Source organism: Thamnophis sirtalis, unplaced genomic scaffold, assembly GCF_051295495.1.
Source record: "Thamnophis sirtalis isolate CommonGarterSnake01/CBP01778 unplaced genomic scaffold, rThaSir2_p1.2 scaffold_13, whole genome shotgun sequence".
Classification (NCBI taxonomy): domain Eukaryota; kingdom Metazoa; phylum Chordata; class Lepidosauria; order Squamata; family Natricidae; genus Thamnophis; species Thamnophis sirtalis.
Genome location: NW_028261393.1, coordinates 2,447,356 through 2,471,245, shown reverse-complemented (window position 1 = coordinate 2,471,245; position 23,890 = coordinate 2,447,356). Strand labels below are relative to the sequence as shown.

General features: G+C 44.0%; 1 protein-coding gene across 1 annotated transcript; it reads right to left on the bottom strand.

Moving 5' to 3' along the window:
- Positions 1 to 291: 291 nt before the first annotated feature.
- On the bottom strand, positions 292 to 22,809 carry LOC148042887 (galectin-6-like). Its single transcript, XM_087727946.1, has 19 exons — positions 22,565 to 22,809; positions 21,675 to 21,707; positions 20,592 to 20,627; positions 18,595 to 18,630; positions 16,773 to 16,811; positions 15,693 to 15,761; positions 14,393 to 14,425; positions 11,771 to 11,803; positions 9,950 to 10,038; positions 9,383 to 9,584; positions 8,854 to 8,988; positions 6,648 to 6,677; positions 5,810 to 5,898; positions 5,301 to 5,499; positions 4,787 to 4,921; positions 4,153 to 4,182; positions 2,741 to 2,829; positions 1,334 to 1,496; positions 292 to 620 (listed from the first exon to the last, which is right to left on the bottom strand). The coding sequence occupies exons 1-19, from the start codon at positions 22,613 to 22,615 to the stop codon at positions 474 to 476; spliced, it is 1,638 nt and encodes a 545-aa protein (XP_087584072.1). The 5' UTR covers positions 22,616 to 22,809; the 3' UTR covers positions 292 to 473.
- Between the last annotated feature and the right edge of the window lie 1,081 nt (positions 22,810 to 23,890).

The following is a 23,890-nucleotide window of genomic DNA, read 5'->3' as shown; positions in this document are numbered from 1 at the left end:
GATCCAGTTATAGGCATCCCTAGGCTTTAGGGAAAATGGGGATTCCTTTGTCCTTTTGAAACAGTTCCATTCTCAATCCATCCACCCTGCAATTTGGGGATTATACCAAGCCATAAAAATGGGTCAGTATCCAGTATGACATGGGGATATCTGCAGGTTAAAACCCACCCATCTTACATTTGACAAGTTTGAGAAAGATTGTTCCCACACATCTGGAGGGCACCAACTTTAAAAAAAAAATTGTATCATCTACAGATCCAATTCGGAAGGCAGAAAAGTAAGCCTGCTGCATTCCTTGATCAAATGCTTTATTGAAAATGTTGCTTAATATTCTAAATTATTCTTGAGTGTCTGATTGACTGATTGATTGATTAAAACTGGCAGACCGCTCAAATGCAACAGAATTCTAAATCTACTGGCAGACTAAGAGAGATAGAAGAGGGGGGTCTGTGCTACTACTGATCTCTCCCCCCTTAGTATTTAATGTAGGAAAGGGTGACGTCTCCATCGATCTCCAGGGTGCGGATTTGTTTGATGGGGACATAGCGATGGGTGTAGTCGAAGAAGGGCTGGTCGTTGGCATAAAACTTGAATTCACGGTTGTCACAGTGGATTGAGAGCTGGGGAGAGAGGAAGGATGTTAACATGGCTGAACTAGCACATCTGGATCACCTACGGCCCTCCACGCAGGGGGGCCACGCAATCCACACCATCCATAGCTTGCATCAAAACCAAGAAGCACCCCCTATACATAAGGGATGGGGACTTTAAGGGGGGGGTTCAGAACTGCCATACTGTTTTCTACACAACACACACACACACACACACACACACACACACACTCCTACCAGACTGCCAACTGTTCAGATTTCAAAATTGTGCTAGCTGGGAATTATGGAAGATGGAGTAGTCTGTCACCAGCTGGATCTTGCCTTCCCTACTTCTTGCTGGCAACCAGCCAAGCTCTTTGCTGGAATCCAGGGGTGTCCGCATAACAGTGGTGGGTTCCAGATCCCGTTGTAATCGGTACGGTGCAACGGGGCTGGGCGTTCACCACATGAATGCGCGCAAACGCGCACAACACGCACGTGCATACTTACCACCTGCAATGCTCCACAACGCCTCCGCGATGTTCCAGCTGCTCAGCAGAGCATTGCGCAGGCGCCATATGCTTCCTGCGCATGCACGGGGCGTACCAGTCATAACCCACCACTGCCACATAAGGTAAAATATGGCCAATATATCGATATTTCGTAGCAGTGGCAGCGATATTGACTTTTTTGACCTCCTCCCCGTGAACCCCCCCTCTCTGCTGGAATCAAAGCCAACTCACCTTAAAGTCCTGTCCAGGCTGGAAAGGGTAAAAGGTCAATTTCCGTTCCTCAGTTTCCCAGTCGCCATTCAAAAAACTATTGCGTACTACAGCTCTCCACGGTTTCATGCGAAGTTCAACATGCAGAGCAATATCTTGGCCAGCCATAAAATTGATTTCAAACCTTGGAAAGAGAGAAAAAAGCAGGCATATTAGACTAGGTCTTTTGAAGTAAATAACAGGAAATCCGATCCCCCCTCCCTGCCCCTTAATCCAACAGCAGCCTGCCAGATCCTTCCATGGATGAAGGCTAAAGCAGAAAACAACAACTCTTGTTCCTTTTTCCAAATATTATTTCTTGGTGGGCTACTGCTGAATGTGTAAGTTCATTTTAGTTAGCATTTTAGGTATTTATTTATTCATTGCATTTACATCCTGCCACAGTTTAACCAACTCTCAGTGAGTTATAAATTAGACAAACACATATTAAGGCAGTGTTTCTCAACCTTGGCAACTTGAAGATGTCCGGACTTCAACTCCCAGAATTCCCCAGCCAGCATTCGCTGGCTGGGGAATTCTGGGAGTTGAAGTCCGGACATCTTCAAGTTGCCAAGGTTGAGAAACACTGTATTAAGGAACCCTGATGGTGAGGTCAGAATGCAGTATTGCCCACAGCCTAGAGTTCGACTGCTCCGGGTTGACTCAGCCTTCCATCCTTCCAAGGTCAGTAAAATAAGGTCCCAGATTATTGGAGGCAATAGGCTGACATTGTAAACCCCTCAGAGAATGCTGTAAATCACTATAGGGTAGTGTATAAGTTTAAATGCTACTGATATTGCTAAAATAAATATATATATTCAGCAGCCGTCTAGCAGTGACTAGCATTCTTCTGATGAAGAACAGCTGATCGCTGCTATATGACAATTTGGCTCCAAATCTTTCTTCAAATCCACCTCCTAAGCCAGAATTCCCCAAACTCTTTCCTTGCCAAACCTTTTATCAAATTTCTGATTCCCCCACTTTGGGGGACCCTGCCTTAAGCTAACGGCCCTTGCTTCTTCTTGTGGCACTGAGTTCCACAGACGGTGTTTATACTGTGCAGAATTGTGCTTCCACTCCCCTTAATCTCCTTGTCCTCTGGGTCAAATCTGTGGATGTGTAGAGAGACAGGGGAGTCGGAGAAAGGAGATGAACCGGGAAAGGACTACGAGGGGTTCTAACACTGGTGCTTTGCTGTGCCAACCAGAGTCCCAGTGTCTAACTCTTGGGCAAGGTGGCAAGTTGGGCCGAAATGTGTGATGCCAGGGAGATGCCAGCAGGGTGGGACCCGTGGCTCTGACTGCAGAAAGGCAACTATGCACAATGGTTACGATTCCATTCCTCTGCCTGAATCCCCAAATGCATGTAAAAAAAAATGAGTTTTGAGACCTTTTGCCGTTCTTTGGAATAGAGCCTCGCACTGTGATGGTCCTCTCAGCTCCCAGATCTCCAGGGATGTCGCCTGTGTAGGGCACCGGCTAAAATAAGGCAAGAATACAGGTTACACTTAACACTCTCCAATCCAACCCTGTGGCTCTCGTCCCTGCTAGTTAAGGGTCAAGGAAGTTGCAGTCCACTAGGTCTTGGGGTGCCAAAGGGGAGGCCCACCACATGGGTGGGAGGCAGCTTGCAGGATCTTTTTGCCAGGTGGTTACAAGCACCTCTTCCTTTAACCAGGCAACTCAGCCATTGGCTGCGTTCAAGGGGTTTGTTTGCTCAGTAAAGCTGCCTGCAGTGGGTGGTTCAAAATATTCAAGGTGGAACAAAACAAAGCCCAGGATGTTGTCCCATGTGCAGTGAAAACAGGTGGGCTGGTGATGTTGCTGATGGGGCTGTTGTGTTGACTTTTTGAATCACAGGCTGTGAAAAGACCCTGCATCACAGAAGACTTGAGTTTACAGATGAAATCATCAACCTTGGTTCTACCAGCTGGTTTCCTGGTGCAACATATAGGTCTTTCTTTCTACTCTGCCCCACGTTGAACCAACAGCCTTCTTCCATCCCAATAATTTCTCTTGTGCAACTGGAGATTTTCTGAGTGGCGGAGAACCGGTAGCCTTTGACATGCGGGAAAGGGACCATTATCAATCCTCCCTTTAAGCTAATTTTCCCTTAAAATAGCTCATTTGTTGTTCCTTTTTCTTCCTTCCATCTGATTTGATTTGATTTGATTATATTTATATGCCGCCCTTTCCCCCTGAAGGGGACTCAGGGCGGCTCACAACTCAAATCAGGGAAGGGGGGTACAGACAGAAAACAAAAGACGAAACATAACAATACATAATTTAAAAACACACAACAGTCATACCAATTCGAGACGGGGGCAACAGCTCTTTAGCCCCAGGCCTGTCGGAACATCCAGGTTTTAAGGGCTTTGCGGAAGGCCTGGAGGGTGGTGAGGGTTCGAATCTCCACGGGGAGTTCGTTCCAGAGGGTCGGAGCAGCCACAGAGAAGGCTCTCCTCCGGGTAGTCGCCAGTCGACACTGGCCGGTGGATGGAATTTGGAGGAGGCCTAATCTGTGGGATCTAATCGGTCTAGTGGAGGTGATTGGCAGCAGGCGGTCTCTCAAGTACCCAGGTCCAATACCATGAGGCTTGGTGAAGCATTTGGAAGATTACTTAGTAAATTTCCAGTTTCTAGTCCTTGTTGTTCACCATAAGCATGATCAAAGCCAAACACTAGGAAAAACTAGGCTCCTTGAATTCCACTTGAATGCACACAGACGGACTTCCCACCTCCTGGTTTCTGTCCCATAGCGCAAATTTGGGGAAAGTAAGGAGAGACATGGTGGGTACTCACTGGGTTGTAGATCGCAGGGAACGTCATTATCTGGTGGGAGAGAAACCCAAACAGACTGTTAGCAACCCCACGTTTTCCTCTAAAAATCGCTAGCTCTGGAGGTCCTTGCCCCCTGCCTCCCCCCCTTTTTTTCCCTTTTGAGTATTTACAGGAAGATTTTGTGGTGGCCCCATATCCAGGGTTCATCATAATATTAGAAAGGGTAGGAAAACAACATTGCACACTTCTTGGCCGCTGGTGTTTGTTAATAAGGACGGGCAGTTGTCTTCTGAACCGTCATGGAAGTTCAGGCCGTGCATCTTAAAACTGCCAGGTTGAGAAACGCAGCTTCATGGGCATCTGCAAAGGGGGGGGAGCAGGACCTTGGCCTGAGGGAGATGGGCTCCCAGTTCAGTGGCTGACCCTGGTATCATCCTAGGATGGTTATTTTTGCTAGCATGCAGATTTGTATCCAACTGAGACAACTGAGGGCCCAGTGGGGCAGCCATTCTTAGGGGTCAAGAAAGATGTATGAGAAGAGCAGCTGGAGGGGAGGAAGAGGAAGTGGCCGCATGGGGATTGAACCAACCCAGAATCCATTCTCCCAAACAGATCGAGGTCAGGAGGTGCTGGCTTGTCCATAGCAAACACTTACTCTGTTCTCCATCTTTGGCCCTGCCGTCACATTCAGGGACTGCAGATCCAGGTCTCCAACAACCCTAATGAGCTGCACACTCTGTGGTGGAAATCTGTGGCTGTAGTTGCAGAAGGGGTTCCCGTTCACCTGGATCTGTCGGAGGGAAAAGCAGCAGGAATCATGTCTCATTTGGGATCATCCAATGTCCTTGCAGGGGGGGGGGGAATGTTTATTCTTGCCAGGAATGCAAAGCAAACCCCAAAGCAGAGCCGGGTGGTCAGAAAGGGACTCAAAAGTGTAAAAAATAAGTACATATAAAAAGAGAAAGGCCTTTGATTGCATCATTTTTGCCCCCTGAACCAAAATATTTTCTTTTCCGTTACAGGTCATTCTTGCATTATGATGAAATATTAACCTTGCAATACAAATACATTTGTGGGACATTCCAAACAAATGGTGGATTTGGACGGGGGGTTGGGGGGGATGAAGGGGCCTCTGCAGTCCCAAAGGAGCCTCTGTCACATGTGCTAACCTGGTATTCGGTCTCAGTGACAGTGAAGATGATCTCAAAAGGCTCACCCTTCTGGAAGGGATTCTGGTGTTTCTCTTCCTTTCCCCACTTGTCAGATTGAAACGTGTTGAGCACAAGATCCTCCTGAAAAAAGCGAGGGTTGAAGTGGAGGGGGACGTCAGCCCCCCGATGCTGGCAACGGGCAAAGTCCACTCCGAAGCTAGAGGAAAGAGAGGAAGAAAGAAGAGGGAAATTAAACGAGTACAGGCATTTCAGAGCAGAGTTCTGCCCCTTCCTTCTCCTTTGATCTGGTTTGTGGCTTGAAGGGAAGAATCAGGTTCCTAACCCTCAGGACTTAGCTGGACTTGAAAGAAGCAGGAAGTAGAACTAGCCGAAAAATTAAGAAATGCTTTAATCTTGGCATAGAATTTGGATTATACTTATATCATTAACAACATCATAATTCTATGACTATTATTGTGAGTAAGGTGGCGTTTTGCTCTTCCTGTGGGTCTCCAAAGGAACATTACCTGTGGCTATCTTCTGGCACTGTGCCATTAACATATACAGACATCCCAGGATAGAGTCCACCAAGGACAGTTTGTTCATGAGGGAGAGCCTGGAAGATACGAAAATAATGAACCAAACCAAGGACTTAACTGCAAAACACAACCCTGACTTTCAAACCAACCAACCAACCAACCAACCACAACTCCTGCCTTCTTTCGGCCCCTCCATGTGGCTTCTGAGTCAAAGGAAGACCTCCTGGGAGGGCCTCTGCTAAGGATTAATCCCCCAACGTGGCAGGGGAAGGGAGGGTGTGAGGAAGTGGTTCTGCTTTAGTTTAAGTCCGTGGGTTGATCAGGGGACTGAGTAAGACTGGCTGGGTGCCAGCCTCTTATCAGCTCTCTCCCTGCACTGGAGGAGCCCCTAAGGACAGGAGAAACTTTGCAAGTGTGAGGGACCAAGAGTTGGCCTTTTTCTCTGCATTTCTGGGGCTTCTATAGGGAGAACCATGGTTCATCAGCGGGTGGGTGGGACTTTTGCTGGAACTATGCACACTGGGAGGGAGGAATGGTGTCAAAAAGGCTGGCCAATTTATTTTGACAAACAAGTGAACAATTTTTTCATTACTTCCAATAAATCCGCTCTGACAAAAATCGTAAGCCTTTATGTCATGAGCCACCTCAACTTCACAATCCCCTTGTAGATTGGGAACTTGGCTTGCCTTCATCACCACACCCAGAAACCTTCGCTCCGGCTGGTGGTCAGATGAAGGGAAGCCAGTTCCAAACTACAGCTGTCAGCTGAAGTTATCAGTTTTAAGGAGAGACAGGCTAGCAGGTTAGCGAGTCTCTTGGTACTTACTAAGTGGTAGATTCCAGGAAAGGTCCTTGTCTGGTGGGAGAGAAATCCAAACAGGCTGTTAACAACCCCATGTTTTTCCTCCCCAAATCTCTAGCCCTGGATGTACCCCCCCCCTTCTCCCCCCCCCTTTTGAGTATTTACAGGAAGATTCAGTGGTGGCCCATATGTCCCCTTAAAGACAAGAAGATGCTGTGGCAGAGTTTGTGTGACACATTCGCCCAAGGTCAGTTGAAGCATTCCTGGGTGCCTCTGTACCATTTGCCCAACTTGGTTACTTTTGGGTAACCTGGGTTGGTTTTGCAGAGGTAGCTTAGCCTGTTGCAAATCCCTCTGTTGTGTGAATGGAGGAAACAGATTAAATGTTAATGTTGCAAATCACTCTGTGTGTGTGTGTATGTGTGTGTGTTTTTGTGTGTGTGTGTGTGTGTGTGTGTAATTCCTGCACCAGGACAAGCAGCTGAACTCAGCTATTTATTGGGGATCGTCACCCTATTTTTGAAAAACATGGAAAGCTATTGGCACCAAGCAAAAAATTACACAGTGGCCTTGGCCCACACTTATTTTGTGGATTATTCTCAGAGCCAAGGTGGCACAGTGGTTAGGGTGCAGTACTGCAGGCCACTTCAGCTGACTGTTATCTGCAGTTCAGTGGTTCAAATCTCACCGGCTCAAGGTTGACTCAGCCTTCCATCCTTCTGAGGTGGGTGAAATGAGGACCCAGACTGTGGAGGGCGATATGCTGACTCTGTAAACCGCTTAGAGAGGGCTGTGAAAGCACTGTGAAGCGGTGTATAAGTCTAACTGCTACTACTACTACTCAGTGATCACCCCATTTCTCAGAGTCTGGAAAAAGTGCGCACAACAGACTTCTAAGCTTGTGAAGCAGAGGCAACTTGCCGTGTTCAGTCGCTACACTCTCCCTGGTGTCCCTGTCCGGTAATAAGGACGGGTGGGCATCTTCTACGCCACTCTGGGATTTGAGATTACACAACATAAAAGTTACCAAGGTTAAAGCACCAAAGGTGCTTTTTTGAAAAGGCAACTGGACTTCCTTGTTTTTGTTTGAAAACGTTTCGCTTCTCATCCCAGAAGCTTCTTCAGCTCCGACTGGATGGTGGGGAGTGGAAGGATTTATACTCCTTGCAGACAGCTGGGCATTTGCATCCTTTTAGAAGGTTGTTAAGGGGAGCTGGAAGTTTGTGTCCTTTGGGTCACCTGAGTGGTGCAAATGGGGGTGGACCTTGCTTGGAAATAGCAATAGCAATAGCAGTTCGACTTATATACCGCTTCATAGGGCTTTCAGCCCTCTCTAAGCGGTTTACAGAGTCAGCATATTGCCCCCAACAACAATCCGGGTCCTCATTTCACCCACCTCGGAAGGATGGAAGGCTGAGTCAACCCTGAGCTGGTGAGATTTGAACAGCCGAACTGCAGAACTGCAGTCAGCTGAAGTAGCCTGCAGTGCTGCATTTAACCACTGCGCCACCTCAGCTCTGTGAAATGCAGAAAGGACTGTTTTGTAGATTGGAGATAAATGATATTGCATCCCTCACCCCCTCTGTTGAGAGAGGGCTCTTCAGTTTTGACCCAGATGGCCTCTTTGACCTCTCTTTCAAACCAGAGGTCCTCTCTGTCGAAAATTTGCTGTCTTCAAAAGAGTGATTGAGGGCATGGATAAACATCCAAGGGGCCTCAACGCTCTCTAAAAGAATGCAAGGAATAGAAATCCTCCCTTTCTCCATCATCCAGTCAGAGCTGAAGCAACTTCTTGGATGAGAAGTGAAACATCTTCAAACAAAAACAAGAAAGTCCAGTTGCCTCCTGAAAAAAGCACCTTTGGGGCAACCACAGTCTAGATGACTGAGAATCTCCATAGATGTTTTCCAAGGTTGAGAAACTCTACTTTATGGACATCTGCAAGGTGGAGAGAAGGACCTTGGCCTCAGGTAAATTTTCTCCCTGTGCAGTTGCTGACCCCAGTATCACACTTGGATGGTTATTTTTGTTAACAGGCATTGGTGTAAGCCGTGAAAATTGAGGACCCAGAGTGGCAGCCATTCTTTGGGGTCAAGAAAGGCGCATGAGAAGAGCAACTGAAGGGAAGAAAGAGAAAGTGGCAGAATGGGGACTGAACCAACCCAGAGCCCATCCCCAAAAGAAAGGTCAAGGATCGGGAGGTGCCGACTTGTCGATAGCAAACGCTTACCATGTTCTCTACCATTGGTCCTGCCGTCACATTCACGGACTGCAGCTCCAGGTCTCCCTCAACCTTAATAAACCGCACACCTTGTGCTGGAATTCTGTGCCTGAAGACGTAGAAGTGCTTCCCATTCACCAGGATCTGTCAGAGGACCAAGCAGAAGGGATCAAGTCCCATTTGAGATCGTCCATTTTATTTGCAGGAAACATCTGGCACAAACACATCCCAGCCAAAAGCTGAGCAGAGTGGCCACAGAAGGGGGGTCAAAAAGGTCATAAATAAATAAATGTAATAAGGGAGAGGCCTTTCTTTTCACTGATAACCATCTTGCCCCCCCCACCCTCTCCCCTGGACCAAAATGTTTTCCATTCAGCTACAGGTCCTCCTCCTTTAGCGAGTGCATTACGACAGTGATGAAATATTAACTTGGAGATACAATCTATTTATGGGTCATTCCAGACAAACAGCAAATTCTGGAGGGGGAATCAAGAGGTCCCTGCAGTCTCAAAGGGGGGCGTCTGTCGCACGTGCCAACCTGGTATCCGATCTCAGTGACAATGAAGATGGCCTCAAAATGCTCGCCCTTCTGGAAGGGCATCTTGCGGATCTCTTCCTTCATCCACCTGTGAAACTCGAACGTGTTGAACACAACTTTATTCCCCCACTTGAAGCGAGGGTTGAAGTGACAGGCAATATTGGCCCTTTGAAGTTTTGCAACGGTAAAGTCCACAGAGAATCTGGAGCAAAGGAGAGAAGGAGAGAAAAATAAAATGGGGAAGGAGGGAGGGTTTACAGCAATCTCAGAGGAAAGTTCTGCTCCCCCCTCCTCGCTTCTCCGTTGCTCTGAAGCTACAATCTGTAGGTTAATTTTGTTTTGCTTTCAGAGAAAACTCAAAATTTCTAACCCGCATAGCTTAGTTAGAGTTGGAAGAAGCAGGAAAATTAAGAAAGGCAGAATTTGGATTATACAAGCTATCCTTAACAACACAATAGTCTTATTATTATTATTATTATTATTATTATTATTATTATTATTATTATTATTATTATTTTGAATAAGTTAACATCTTGTCCTTCCTGTGAGCCCACAAAGGAACTTTACCCTTTGCTGTCTTCGGGCACTGTGCCTTGAACATATACAGCCATCCCAGGACGGAGTCCATCAGGGACAGGGTGATAGTAAGGGAGAGTCTGGAAGAGAGAAAATGATGAACCAAACCAGTGACTTTACAAACACAACTTTGACTTCCAAACCAGCCAATCACAACCTGTGCCTGTGCCTTTCTATATGCCTTTCTATATGGCTCCTGAGTCAAATAAAGACCTCCTGGGAGGGCCTCTGCTAAGGATTAATCCCCCCAACGTGGCAAGGGAAGGAAGCCTTGGAGGAAGCACCAGAAGTACAGCCATGGACCAGTGCTGCTTTAACTCTATGAGTGATCAGTGGATTGAGCAAGACTGGCTGGATTCAGCCTCTTATCAGATCTCTCCCTGCACTGGAGGACACCCCCCCCCCCGCCCCGAAGGAAAAGAGAAACATTGCGAGTGCCAACTGGGTCAGGCTGGTGGGGCCAAGAGAGCATCTGTATTTTTCTTTTTTCTTAAAATATATATTTTATTCATTTTCACATTCCATTTTACAGTCACTTATATACTGGATATTTGCTATAAGAAAAGAAATAAAATAAAATAAAAAAGAAAACACAACTCATCATCATTCACAACCCCACCTGACACTTCCATCCTCCATACACCCCATCTTCCCCCTCCAACTTTCCTTTCCTCCCTCTAACACTCCCCTCCTACTTCCCTTTCCCCTCAAACCTTCCTTTCTCCCCTTCCTCCTAACATTCCCCTTACACCCTCCTTACATTCCCCTTACTCCTTCCTTGCTCCTCCCTCTTCTTTCCCTCTACCTCTCCCCTTGGTGTGTTCCTTTATTCAACTCTTATTTATTAATATTGAACTATAATATGATAAAAAATAAAAAATAAAATAAACCAAGGAAAAAAATATAAAGAAAGAAAAGAAAAAAAGAAAGAACAACCGTATACAAGTGCATTCTTCTTCTTATTGAAACTATATTAGCACCCACCCACCCCCTGTAGATCCCCATCCCTAGTCCCCCCGACTTCAGCATCTGTATTTTTCTCTGCATTTCTGGAGCTTTTGTGGGAGAATTGTGTTTCATCTGTGGATGGGTCGGGTGGCTGCTGCAACTGTGCACTTTGGGAGGGAAGAATTGGTTTAAAGTGGGGGGCGGGGGAGAGAGAATCAAGCGCCAAACAGGTATGGGAGATTTGGCCCAATTTTTAAGGGATCAATTGGAAAAAAAAGGTAAAAACAGGCCAAAAACTTGGGGGTCTTTCTGTTGTGATTATGCTGGGGACGGGGGAGTCTGAAGATGTTTTTGGTTCAGGTAGAAGAATGAAGCAGGTTGCTTATTCGGACAGAAGAAGTGTCAGATCCTCTCCATTTATTAATTAGGAAAGAAAGACCATGAGACTCCATTTGTAGAAATCAAATGTACTTTTACTAATTAAAAATGGTTAAAGTCAATGCATAGCGAAGTCTGGTTAATTAGGCGCGAAAGCAGTTGATATATAGAATAGCCCATTCCCCACCCCTTGGCATCACAGCCCCAGCCCAATCATAAGTCTCCCAAGTGTCAGGTGTGAGATAACTTCAAAAGGCATCACGAAGATGGAATGTCGGTGCCGTTAGTCCAGGCGGGAAACACCCACGCATGCGCAGTCCGAACAGTCGGTGAACTCCAGAACTTTCCTCCAGCACAACGAGTAACCCCTCCCAAATACCATGCCCTCCCTCCCCGTTTCATGGCAGCTGAAGCGACAGCAAAGCAGAGGCTGACAAGAAGAATCGGAAAGAAAGCAATGGTAGAAAATAAACAAAAGCTACTTACCATCGCCGCATCCATAGCACCCTTGTTCGAGCTCTAAAGGGAAACCAAAGGCAACATTCTACTCTGATGTGGTTATACTTATGACTTCTCAAACTGTGCCATTACCACCATCTTCAGCATCAAATACATGAATATCTTCATTCTCCAGATTAAAAAAAACATGCATTCTTTCACACAACACACAGTGCTATTTGCTAAAAGAGACACATTAGTATTAACTGTTCGGAGAGACTTTCTTTTCAACGTCCTTCCAAATTATTGACATTTATAGGCCGCCCTTTTCCCTGAGGGGACTCAGGGCGGCTTACAATCAATGGGAAGGGAGTGTAAGACAAAACACAAGAAAGAAAGAAAATGTGAATAAAAAAAAAAATAAACCGATAAAACACAACATTCATTCAGCATTCGGGTGGGGCGAGGTTCGGATCTTATCCCCAGGCCTGACGGGATAGCCAGATCTTAAGGGCTGTGCGGAAGGTCTGGACGGTGGTGAGGGTACGAATCTCCACGGGGAGATTGTTCCACAGGGTCGGAGCTGCAACTGAAAAGGCTCTCCTCCGCGTAGTCGCCAGTCGGCACTGACTGGCGGATGGAATTCGGAGGAGGCCTACTCTATGTGATCTGATGGGACGAAGGGAGGCAATTGGCAGAAGGCTGTCTCTCAAATTCACCCATCCATAATGTGCACAGAGAAAAATGCTTGCATGCCTTGATGCATGAAGTTTGTTGCTGAGAACAGAGGGCCTTTCACAGACCTAGCTCTGGAGTTAAAGCTCTTTTAGGAACCTTGCACAACATGATTGCGCATGATTGTGAATTTGAGTTCAGCTTAGATATACAACCAAGAGAAGGAAAGCCTACCATCAACCGTGACACAACGATTTCAAGCCTGGATATATTTCATCTTGAGGTTTCTTTAAATTGTTATATGGATTACTATGTGGTGTGAACAGAGGTGGGTTCCTACCAGTTCGCACCAGTTCGGTAGAACCGGTTCGTCAAATCTACCGGACCAGTTGGGAAGAGGTTCCACCAGTGGACCCAGAAAGCAGGCCACACCTACAGAAGGGGTTCCAAAAAAATTTGAAACTCACCACTCTCTCTCTCTCTCACACACACACACACAGACTCACACAGAGAAAAAGAAAGAGAAAGAAAGGAAGAAATAAATAAAGAAAAAAAGAAAGAAAAGTGAGAGATGAAAGAAAAAAGAAAAAAAGGGACAGAGAGACAAAAGGAAGGAGAGAGAGAGAGAGAGAGAGAGAGAGAGAGAGAGAGAGAGAAACACATGGCCGGCAAGCCACTCCCACCAGGTCACATGGCCAGCAAGCCACTCCCACAAAGGAGGCCACACCCACAGAGTAGGTTCAAAAGATTTTTGAAACCCACCACTGGGTGTGAATGAGAGCTAATTGATCTGCTTACCATTTCATACGTTAGGGAATTTGCGGAAAGAGGGTTAGATTAATAGCCAGAATAAGTCTGTTGCATGTGCTTTGTAACACAAAGTAGTAGACCAGGTTATTAAAGTAGACTTCTACTTTGTTAAATATTTCAGATGAGTTGAAAACTTCCTTTAAAAAGGGGGTTTGGAGTTTCACAAAATTTCCATGTTAAATAAAAAGCAAGAGAATCTATTACATCCGAAATCCATTCGGTGCAAAGGTATATCTAATGGGAAGAAATTTTGGGGCCCTCTCTCTTCTAGGCCTCCTGCACCCCCATCTCCTTTTACTCCAAAGTAAGTTACAAAAGGAAAAGAGATGGTTGTAGATACAGATGTCTCCATCCATCAAGATCTCCTTTCTAAGATTCCCTGTGCAGCTACTGTATGGGAAGCAACCGGGTTCTGAAACCCAAAAGAAGATTCCCGTGTCCTCTTCTAATTTCTAATAAAATTTCAGCTCGAATTTCAGATTTTTGCTCGTTAGAAAAAGATCCAAAAGGGACCTAGGCCATTCTGAACACAGAACATAGAAAAAGAGGGTTGGAAGCAGGGGTGGGTTTCTCGCCCCATTCCAACCGGATCGGTTGGAACGAGGCCGCCGGCGTCCTCGCGCACGCACGCGGCATCCTTGCGCACGCACGCGGCGCGCGCATGCATACTAGCGTCTGCGCGATGGAGGATCGCGCAGGCGTTCTGCGCATGCGTGGAAAGCGCAAAATTCGAAAAAAACGGGTAAGGAGCGGGCGCGGGTGTGCGCGCGGGCGCGGGGGGGGGCTTCGCCGTTCCCGGAAGTTACTTACTTCCGGGTTCGGCGACCAACCGGATCGCAGGGACCGGTGCGAACTGGTCGAAACCCACCCCTGGTTGGAAGGGACCGTGGAGATCTTCTAGTCCAACCCCCCTGCTCATCGTAATGTGTGTCTTCATCTATGGAAATGCTATGGAAATAGTGGAATTCCCTTGAAGGAAATGAAGAAGGAATTATGAGACTCGAGATCCACAGTGATATTCACAGGGCAAACAACATGGTGTTAAAAAGTGAGGTGTACAGTTTTGCTACACCAAGAACCTGAATGCTGACTAGAATTTTCCCTCCCCTCTCTGTGACCCCTGGATGAACGAGGCAAGATTCACTCTCAGATGCCCCTTCATGTTTTCTGTTTCCAACTACTTACCTCTTTTTCATTTCCATCACCGATATACATACTCTGAAGTGAAAAGGAAAGGATATCTTTAAAATCATGATAGAACAGAGTCTCCTGTGAGGATTTTGTGAACATCAGGCTGGGCTAGTAGTTTGTTCAAATCAAGAACGGGTCCATGAATACCACAGAGGGTATTCATGCCAATGGGATGGTATGAGCAGAGTAGATAAAGCCATTCCAACAAAAAGGAATAGGCAACATCAACAAACAGACACAACACTTAACAAGTGCAGAGATCCAAGGAAATGGCTGCTTTGTAATAACCCAATAATGTAAAATACACGTTTTCTCCCACTATGCTGTCGTTGCCATCTTCAATATTATATATCCATATCCTATATTTATAGTGATAATTGCATTTGTGTTTCATTCCGCAGTTGGAAAGATGGCTTTCTTATCAGAACACAGACCGATTGGGATCAAAGAGACATATTAATGAAGTGTTCTTTGAGGGTTTTATTTTGTTTTCATGAGCAAAAGGTTTTGGAGAATTTTTCTTTCAAAAACAAGCAATTCTTGTAAAGAACTGGCTTTTTAAAAATATGTGTGTCTTAATTAATTGCTTTAAAAAACTGATATGGCCATCCAACTTAAAGCAGACATTGTAAAGGCAAGAAAAGCAAGAAAAATCTGGTGCTACCACCATTCTCCAACCTAGATCTTGCCACCACTTTCTCCCACAAGCACTTCACAGCCTTCCAGAGGGTTAAAAAAGTAGATTCCAGGAGACCTGCTGGATCCCAGAAGGAAAAGTGATCCAGTGGATGGGGGGCTATTATGGAAATGGAATTCTGGGTCCCATTACATCAATGTTTCTCAAACCTGGCAACTTTAGGAAAGTGTGATCTTCAACACCAAGAATCCCATAGTCAGCATACAAGCAGGGGGATTCTGGGAGTTGAAGTTCACTCATGTGAAAAACACTGCCCTAGATGGCAACCTTTATGGGAAGAGACTTTAAAGCATATCTACTTTATCCAATCAGGTGGGATGGGCAGATACCTTCAGGAAAAATATAAATATTTATGGAGTTTCGTGACCTTTTCTTTTACGTCTTTCTTCTAAGACCTGGTGATCTCTCAAATTCTGCTAATAGTCATCCTGATGCTCTCCTTTAAATATTCCCAAGAGTTTCGTGCCGGAATTGTTCCTGAAATGTCTGTAACTCCTTTGGAGGGGGGTATTTAGTCTCAAGAGGGCTACTAGCAAAAGGAAATCAACACTGAAAACATAAAAGAAATGAGACAAAGTTAAGTATGTATCTACTTACCATCAGTTTAGACGCTACTTTGGCACCACTAACTTTCTTGATAATAGGTGTTATCTTTTTCATCATGGACTATAAGGAAGAAAAAGAAAAACCATTACCGATTCTTTCATAAGTTGTGCCAGGGCATCGTATGGGTGAATATTGCCTGGGCCACTGCAGTCCACTAAAATAAACTGGTGAGCCCTTGAGGGCCACGGAGGATATTAATGTGAATGGCCTCACAACACCAGAGTAGGAACGTAATGCTATATCAATTATTTGAGGTAGGCAAAGTCAAGGAAAGCCATGGCAGGGATTTGTGGAAAACCATTATAACGTTGTTGGGTTTATTAGCAGAAACCTGAAAGCCTATTCAAAACTTCATTACTCCTTTTCAAGAAGAACAAAGCCAAGTTGTGTTTCCAAAACAAATTCTGATAAAATTAATCCTGGGAAGGGAAATGAGGAAAGGCATCTCAACAGCAAAATTGCACCTGGCAGAAAGACCATTTGAGCCAAGAATTGGCCATTTTGCAGAGAGAAAAAATCACAAGCAGGGAAAAGTGGTTTTGGAGAAACCCTCCCCATCCCAAAAGCGTTCCTTGGGGTTAGTTCCAAAATATAAGTTTCTCCCTTGGCTACTCACTACCTAAGGGAACCATCGTTCCAATTTGGGAATCATCCTTGTTTTAAAAGGTGTGGAGCTATTTGAAGCTGCTTTAAAAAGGAGAGTCAAAATAAATATTTTGGCTCTGCCTGCTCAGTGACTATAAAAAACAACAATGGATAATCACAACAACCCTTCTTCACAAGGACCCAGATTGTTGGGGACAAAGATGCTGACCACTTAGAGGGGGCTGTAAAGCACTGTGAAGCGGCGTAGAAGTCTAAGGGCTATCCCTGTTTTAGGGCACCCTGTTTTACAGCAGTGCAGGTGTTGAGTGCATTTTATAGGGTAAAGTGGTGCCTCAAGCTGTTTTATCAAGATTTCAACCATGACTTCTTTCCTGAAGCTTTGGGGAGAATGGCCCATAGGGAAACATGATCACATTCAAGGAGAATATTACATAAGGGAAGAACAGAGGATGAAGAGTTACTTACCCTGAAATCAGTCATTTCACACACACTTTCTAAACAATCCTGCAAAGAAAACAAAAAGCATTTCTTCCATTCTGACATGACCTCACAGATGCCTTCTCTAGATTCTGCTTTATAAGATGAGCAGCTATATAAATCTTTGAACTAAAGAAATACTCTGCCGTTACTACCGTCTTTGATATCATATGTGAGAAATGCTTCATTCTGCAGATGAGATACAAGCATTTGTTATCAGAACAGGCGAAGGATGTTCTGAAACATTTTGTTTCACTCTCTTTTCAATATTCCACTTTCACATAACCAGACTCCGCCCAGAGAATCTGTGGAATAATACTTGTATTGAATATCCACCTCAAAAGCTAAGATGGCTTCCTGACAAAAGAAGTCCATTAATGGAAGGGGTATTTGGAGTTCAAGCTGTTTGGCCACCTAGCATTAAATCTTTACAGTCCATATTTATAGTCCTCCACTTATGACTGGCTGCTTTGCATCTATGAGAAGTTATGAATGACCTCCCTGAGAGTATTTACTCAGTTCCAAAGTTCCAACAGCTGAGCCCCTGTCTCCTGCTGTCATGTCCCTACATGTCAGGAACTTGGCAATGGGCCCACATTTATGGCTGTTTGTAGTCCTGTGTGATTATGTGACTGCATTTTACAAGTTTTGCTGAAAACTGCATTCTGATTTTCAGCAAAAATTGGCCAGACTTTAATGACAGCAGGGTTTCTTAACCACCACTAAAATCAGGTCAGTCATGTGGGTGACCTGATTTAGGACTGTCGCAGAGGTGGGTTCCTACCAGTTCGCACCTATTCGGTAGAACCGGTTCGTCAAATCTACTGAACCGGTTAGAAAATAGTTCCACCAGTGGATCCGGAAAGCAAGCCACACCTACAGAAGAGGTTCCAATTTTTTTTGAAACCCACCACTGGTCCTTGGATATGATTATTCTACACTATCATGCTCATATTTATAAAACTCAGTGCCTCTGTGAAAGGTAAGGATGACTACTGCGTTTGTGGTGCAATCAGAACATTGCGTGTGTTGAAGTTGTTTTAACGCAAACCAAAGATGCCTTTTAAAAAACAAGTTTACATCCTATTCTTATGCATGCCAGTGCTATGTGTGAGGTAATTTAAGGTGGTTCTAACAAGTGTCGTCGGCATCTTCATATCCGGTCACATGGGCAGCAAGCCACTCCCACAAAGGAGGCCACACCCACAGAGTAGGTTCGAACAATTTTTGAAACCCACCACTGGACTGTCGTGACTGACTCCAGTGATTGGCGAGCTTCACTGGAGACATAAGTGGGATGAGGGAGTAACATAGCAACTGCATTAGCATAACTTCTTAAACACGATAATTTTAATTTTGGTTGGGTTACTGGATTGTGGAAATTCAGGCTATTTGGTCACCTTAGTATTTACTACATTATGCAAATTCCAGAAATGTAGCCAAGATAAGAGGGTTGCATGAAATTTCTACAACACTCAAAGTGTAGACTAAGTAACCTGGACAAAGATTTAGGCTTCCTTATAATTTTTTAAACCGTTTAATCCAAATTACATTTGAACCACGCAGATCAGTCACACCAGAAAGGAACAGGAATTATAGGGAGAGAAAGAAATTGTCTCGCACAATCTTCCCCAGTGCAAAACTTCCTTGGGGACATTCTTAAAAAGGACTTGCACACACACACACAACCAAATGAAGTAGGTTTGAGTTTGGGGTCAGGGTTGTTATAATAACACAGATGCTTCATTGCAGGCAGGAAGTCTGTTATTTAAAAAAAGGCAGAATATGGAGAAACAGCTATGGTACTTACCATTAATTTTTGAAAATCATCTGCATTCAAATGACTCTACAAAGGAAAGAAGCAAGTTAAATTACATTCTAACCAAAGACCTCCCAGGACCTCTCTATCCCTGCCATCGCTACCATCCTAAGACACCATTTACATGAATTGCTGCTTCCCTCTGTGGGCCATGGGAAATGGAAATCGTAATATTTGCACTTTTTGTAGAATTGCACTGGCAATTTTGTAGTTGCACTGGGCCAACTAACAGGGGACTTTTCTTGTGTATTTTCAATTTGCTTTCTTCAAATGTATTGCTAATAATCTGTCATAAGCCTTAACTTTCGAAAAGAACGTAAAAAAACCCTTTTAAAAAAAAACTAGGACTGGCAGAAGTACTCAATGCATTGCAGATAAACCATTTTAGTTTCCAGCTGTTCCCAAGCCTCCATGAACAAAGCAAGTATTCACGGCCAGGGTGGGGAAGCATTGCAAATGTATTTTACCCATACCCATTTGAGGTTTTTCCCTTGCAAATGTTTCTTTCACTTTTATCCAGAGTACAGGGCTCTTTTCTATGGCTATGCTCACGTAATATTGGATGTTTTAGTTCTAATAATGTCACTGGACAGTTGATTATTTCTAAACCAAAATTTCTTTGTTGTGCTAACTATAAAAGTAAATGTAAGCCATTTTAACAGGTTCTCTCTCCACTTTCACAGAGACCCACCTTTATCACAGTAATCTAATAAATTGCCTTTAAATGACCTTCTGACTTAGTTGCTTGTTGGAGAGAGCATACCAAGGCACAACCTGGATTTGATCATTATCTCCAATTAAGAAATGGACATTTCTTATAAAAATAGGGAGTGGTAAGACTAAAGAACAAATTAACAATGTCTCAGGGCTTTTTCCCCCTTTTCTTTCTCTTTCCAATGTTCTTTCACATTTGTGGAAGCATATTACGGATTGAGAAAGCCGAGGGGTAATGCTTATACCTTATTCATCAGCATGTAAGATGATTGCTTGGAAAAGAGCTTTAAAAGACATGGCACTTGGGGAGACAACATTATTTCAAGAATATGTCTCTACCTGTCCATATTTTGTACTCAAATCTAGATTCGCATTAGTTATACTGTACACCTATACAGAGATCCTTAGGACAGAATGCTGTTTCTTTACTTCGCTTCACGTAGCCCTCCTTCTTCCTACCCCTTTTGCCTCTTCCTCCTGAAATAGACACAGTATATGAAATATGCAGTTTTGTGTGTTCACCTATATGTGTCCCTTTTTCTAGGTAGTCCTGTGAGGAAAAGGAGCTATTGAAATACCATCATAGCAACTCATTTCCTCTTCCAAATGCTACAAGAATGTCAGTTCAGATTCAGAGCACTTTCTGGTCAGAAAAACTTCTGAAAAAGATTTAAGCCATCCTGAGTGTTAAAGATTAGGCCTCCTCCGAGTTCCATCCGCCAGTCAGTGTCGACTGGCAACCACGCGGAGGAGAGCCTTCTTGGTGGCAGCTCCGACCCTATGGAACGATCTCCCCGTGGAGATTCGTACCCTCACCACCCTCCAGACCTTCCGCACAGCCCTCAAGATCTGGCTATCCCGTCAGGCCTGGGGTTAAAGATTATAATCCGTCCCCTCCCGAATGATGAATGAATGTTGCTTCTACTTTTAATTACGTACTGTCTTTATATGTCATTGTGTGTACTCCTTTCCCTATACGTTGTAAGCCGCCCTGAGTCCCCTCAGGGAAAAGGGCGGCCTATAAATAAATTTATCTACATCTACATCTACATCTAAAACCCTTATTTGAGAGCTCAAAAGAACTCCACCTACTCCCCAAACTGTGGAGGTAGATGGAAGTATGCAATTTTTTTTTAAGAATGAGTATTAAAGCTGCTAGATTTTGAGACAGGGTGTGTGTGTGTGTGTGTGGAATCCCTAAAAGGGCTGCTTGATCGAATACAAATAATGTTTTTCACTAGGAAAGAGGAGATGGTGGTCATAAAGCTACTTACGATTACTTTTTCTCGACCTTCCGCCCCAATTGTATTCTACAATGGAAACAAAGTGTTTTATCATATGAAAACATATGTGACTCTCCAACCATTCCATCTGTGCCATATGATACATGATAACAATGAAGTCCTTCCTTCTTCAGATCCATTCACATTCACCAGCAGTCCACAAGGGAGCCCTCTGCCCACCTGTAAGGGAGGGGGTGTTTGGGGTATGCCAGAATGGGGAGAGGGGTGCAGTTTTCCATGTAGTGTGTGACTCCCTTTATGGCATTTTTCTGGAGTGGAATTGATCAATGAAGCCGGGAAGCGAAGAGTAAGCTTAATTTAAAAGTGAAAGAGCTAAAATTCATGACAGCATATATGAATTTATATTTTATGAGTGTAGGTGGAATTAAGAATCCAGTGTTTAGCGATAGAGCCCCCGGTGGCTCAGTGATTAGAATGTGGGATTGCAAACTCTGCCCACAGCCTGGAGTTCGATGTGGATGGGGCTCAAGATTTACTCAGCCTTCCATCCTTCCAAGGTCGGTAAAATGAGGACCCAGATTGTTGTTGTAAATATGTTTTATTTTCATTTTCATTTCATACAGTCACATATATACTGTGCATAACCGGGGCCATATAACATTGAGCAATAAACACAGCCATTCTTGTCAACAATACTCCCCAAAATAAAAACCCAATATACCACTTCAACCCTCCATACACCCTTTCTTTCACCCCCCTCCAACTTTCCTTTCTCCCCTCCCAACATTCCCCTCTACCCTACTTCCCCTCCCCTTCTATCACTCCTCTCTCCCAATACACTCCCTCCCTTCCATCTCACCCTCCCTCCGATCCTCTCTCCCACCCTCTCTACCCCTCTTTCTTCTTTCCCTCTGCTCCTCCCTTCGGTGTATTTCTACTATCTATCAATATATTCAGCTTCCTATTTTTACACTAGAATTAAAAAAGGCAACAGTATACAAAATGAGGACCCAGATTGTTGAGGGCTGACAATATGCTGACATTGCGAACCGCCCAGAGAGTGGAGTGATATTACCCAAGGAAAGAGCACAAGATGAATGAAGAACTACTTACCATAACTTTTTTCATCATTTCATTGCCGCTTTCCTACAAAGGAAATGAAGGGCATCAGTCTGATCCTCACATGATAACATATATGACTTATCCAACTGTTCCATCACTAAATAGAACACACCTGAATGACTGCGTTTCTCCACATAGAAAACTTTTTTTTTTACTAAAAGTGTGCCAGCCCCCCAAACTTGAATTAATAAAGTCCTGAGACCTCTTTCTCTTTTCAATATTCTTCTACATTCATCCAACCACAAATAAGCCTTGTCAATTATATGTCAAACATTAAGCTTCCTTAGATGTTTTCAGGTAATATAAACCAGTGTTTCTCAACCTTGGCTACTTGAAGATGTCTGGACTTCAACTCCCAGAATTCCCCAGCCAGCGAATGCTGGCTGGGGAATTCTGGGAGTTGAAGTCCAGACATCTTCAAGTTGCCAAGGTTGAAAAACACTGATATAAACCACACATAATATGCAGCTTAGGTGCCAGTGAACCTGTGAATTTTGCTCTGTCCCTTATTTTTATTCATCTTAAACTCTTCCTATACCTTGCACAGTTAACTTATAACTTTCCAAGCAAAGAAAATGTCAGCATTGTATATTGGTCCAACTCAGTAGGTCTAACAAAAGGTTATCTCTGAACTCTCATGATAATGTGAACACTGAGGAAGCTAATGCAGAGAACAGGATGCCAACCCAAATCCAGAACCACTGATGGGGTTGAGTTCTCGATCATTAAAAGACGGAGTACTCAAAGCCCTCTGCGTTACATTTCAATCCCTTCATGAAGAAATGTGTAAATTAAAGAGTGGGGACAAACGGATGCAGGCTCATTTGATCTTCAGGCACCTCAGCTGAAAAGCTATTGAGACCCACAGAATTTAGTCTTACCCGCTGTGCAGAAAGCGTAAAAAACAAAGCAAAGATTAAAAAGAGACGCATCTCCTTGGTTAATCTTCAGCTCTTCTGGTCCTTATGGTTCTTCTAAGTGACTTTATCCAGCCCTTCTGCCACCTTTTAATATCTTAATTTATAGGCCTCATTGCCCAAACCCAATGACTCTATTGTTACTTGATTTACAAGGAAACGTTATGCTTCCATTGCATCATGTACAAGTCCATCATCCATGCTCAAATTGAAGCTAAAAAAACAGAGATTGTATCTCTGCTGTCTGTGAAGTTATAACTTCATACAGGTAATGTATCTTTCTCCAATTCCTCCATTCCACCTCATTCTGTTCCCTGTGAGTCAAATCTAGGCTCCTCTTGAGGAATATTTCTTCTAAAAGGAGAGGCATTTCATAGCTCCCTATTTGTGCTTTGTTTCTGGTGCCAAAACCCTGATATTTTGATTCATCAACCTTCTCCAAATGGCTTTATGTAATCACAATGCTCTTTCCATCCGATGTCTTTTTATAATCCTTTATCAGGGCTTAACTCACTTTTCCAAACAAGAAGTTAATCCCTTCTGAAAGACTTCCAAAAGCAGCAAAAGTCCTTTTGATGGAAAAGAGTGTGTGTTGGCTTAATTGATTGGCTTTATAAAATACAAGGAAGCTACGCAACAAAATATCTAATACTGAGATAAAGATAAAGAATGAGTGGCCCCACAAGTCCCATGATGTGATTGTACTTGTACTTGTAATCTTAGACAACCGAGCACAAACAGTTCCAAAATGGTGCTAAACCAGAATCGGAGAAAGTAACAAAAATTGCACAAAGATGTGGCAAAAACAAATAATCCTGCATAAACAGAAGGAAAAGAACAGGTTTCAGGTCGTTGCATTTCTTTAAAATGTAGTACATTTTACCTGAAACCTGTTCTTCTAGTCCTCGACTTACAACAGTTTATTTAGTGACAGTTCAAAGTTACAACGGCACTGAAAAAAGTGACTTACGACCATTTTTCAGTTATGGCCTTTGCAGCATCCCCATGTTCATGTGATCAAAATTCAGATACTTGGCAACAGGTTACGACGGTTGCAGTGACCTGGGATTATGCGATCCCCTTCTGTGCCGTTCTGACAAGCCAAGCTGATGGGGAAGCCAGATTCACTTAACAAATGGTTTCTAACTTATCAACTGCAGTGATTCACTTAACAACTGAGGCAAGAAAGGTTGTAAATTAACATTTGCAATTGACAAATGTATCACTTAACAACATAAACTCTGAGCTTTATTGTGTCTGTAAGTCGACACTACCTGAACTTTGGAGGTG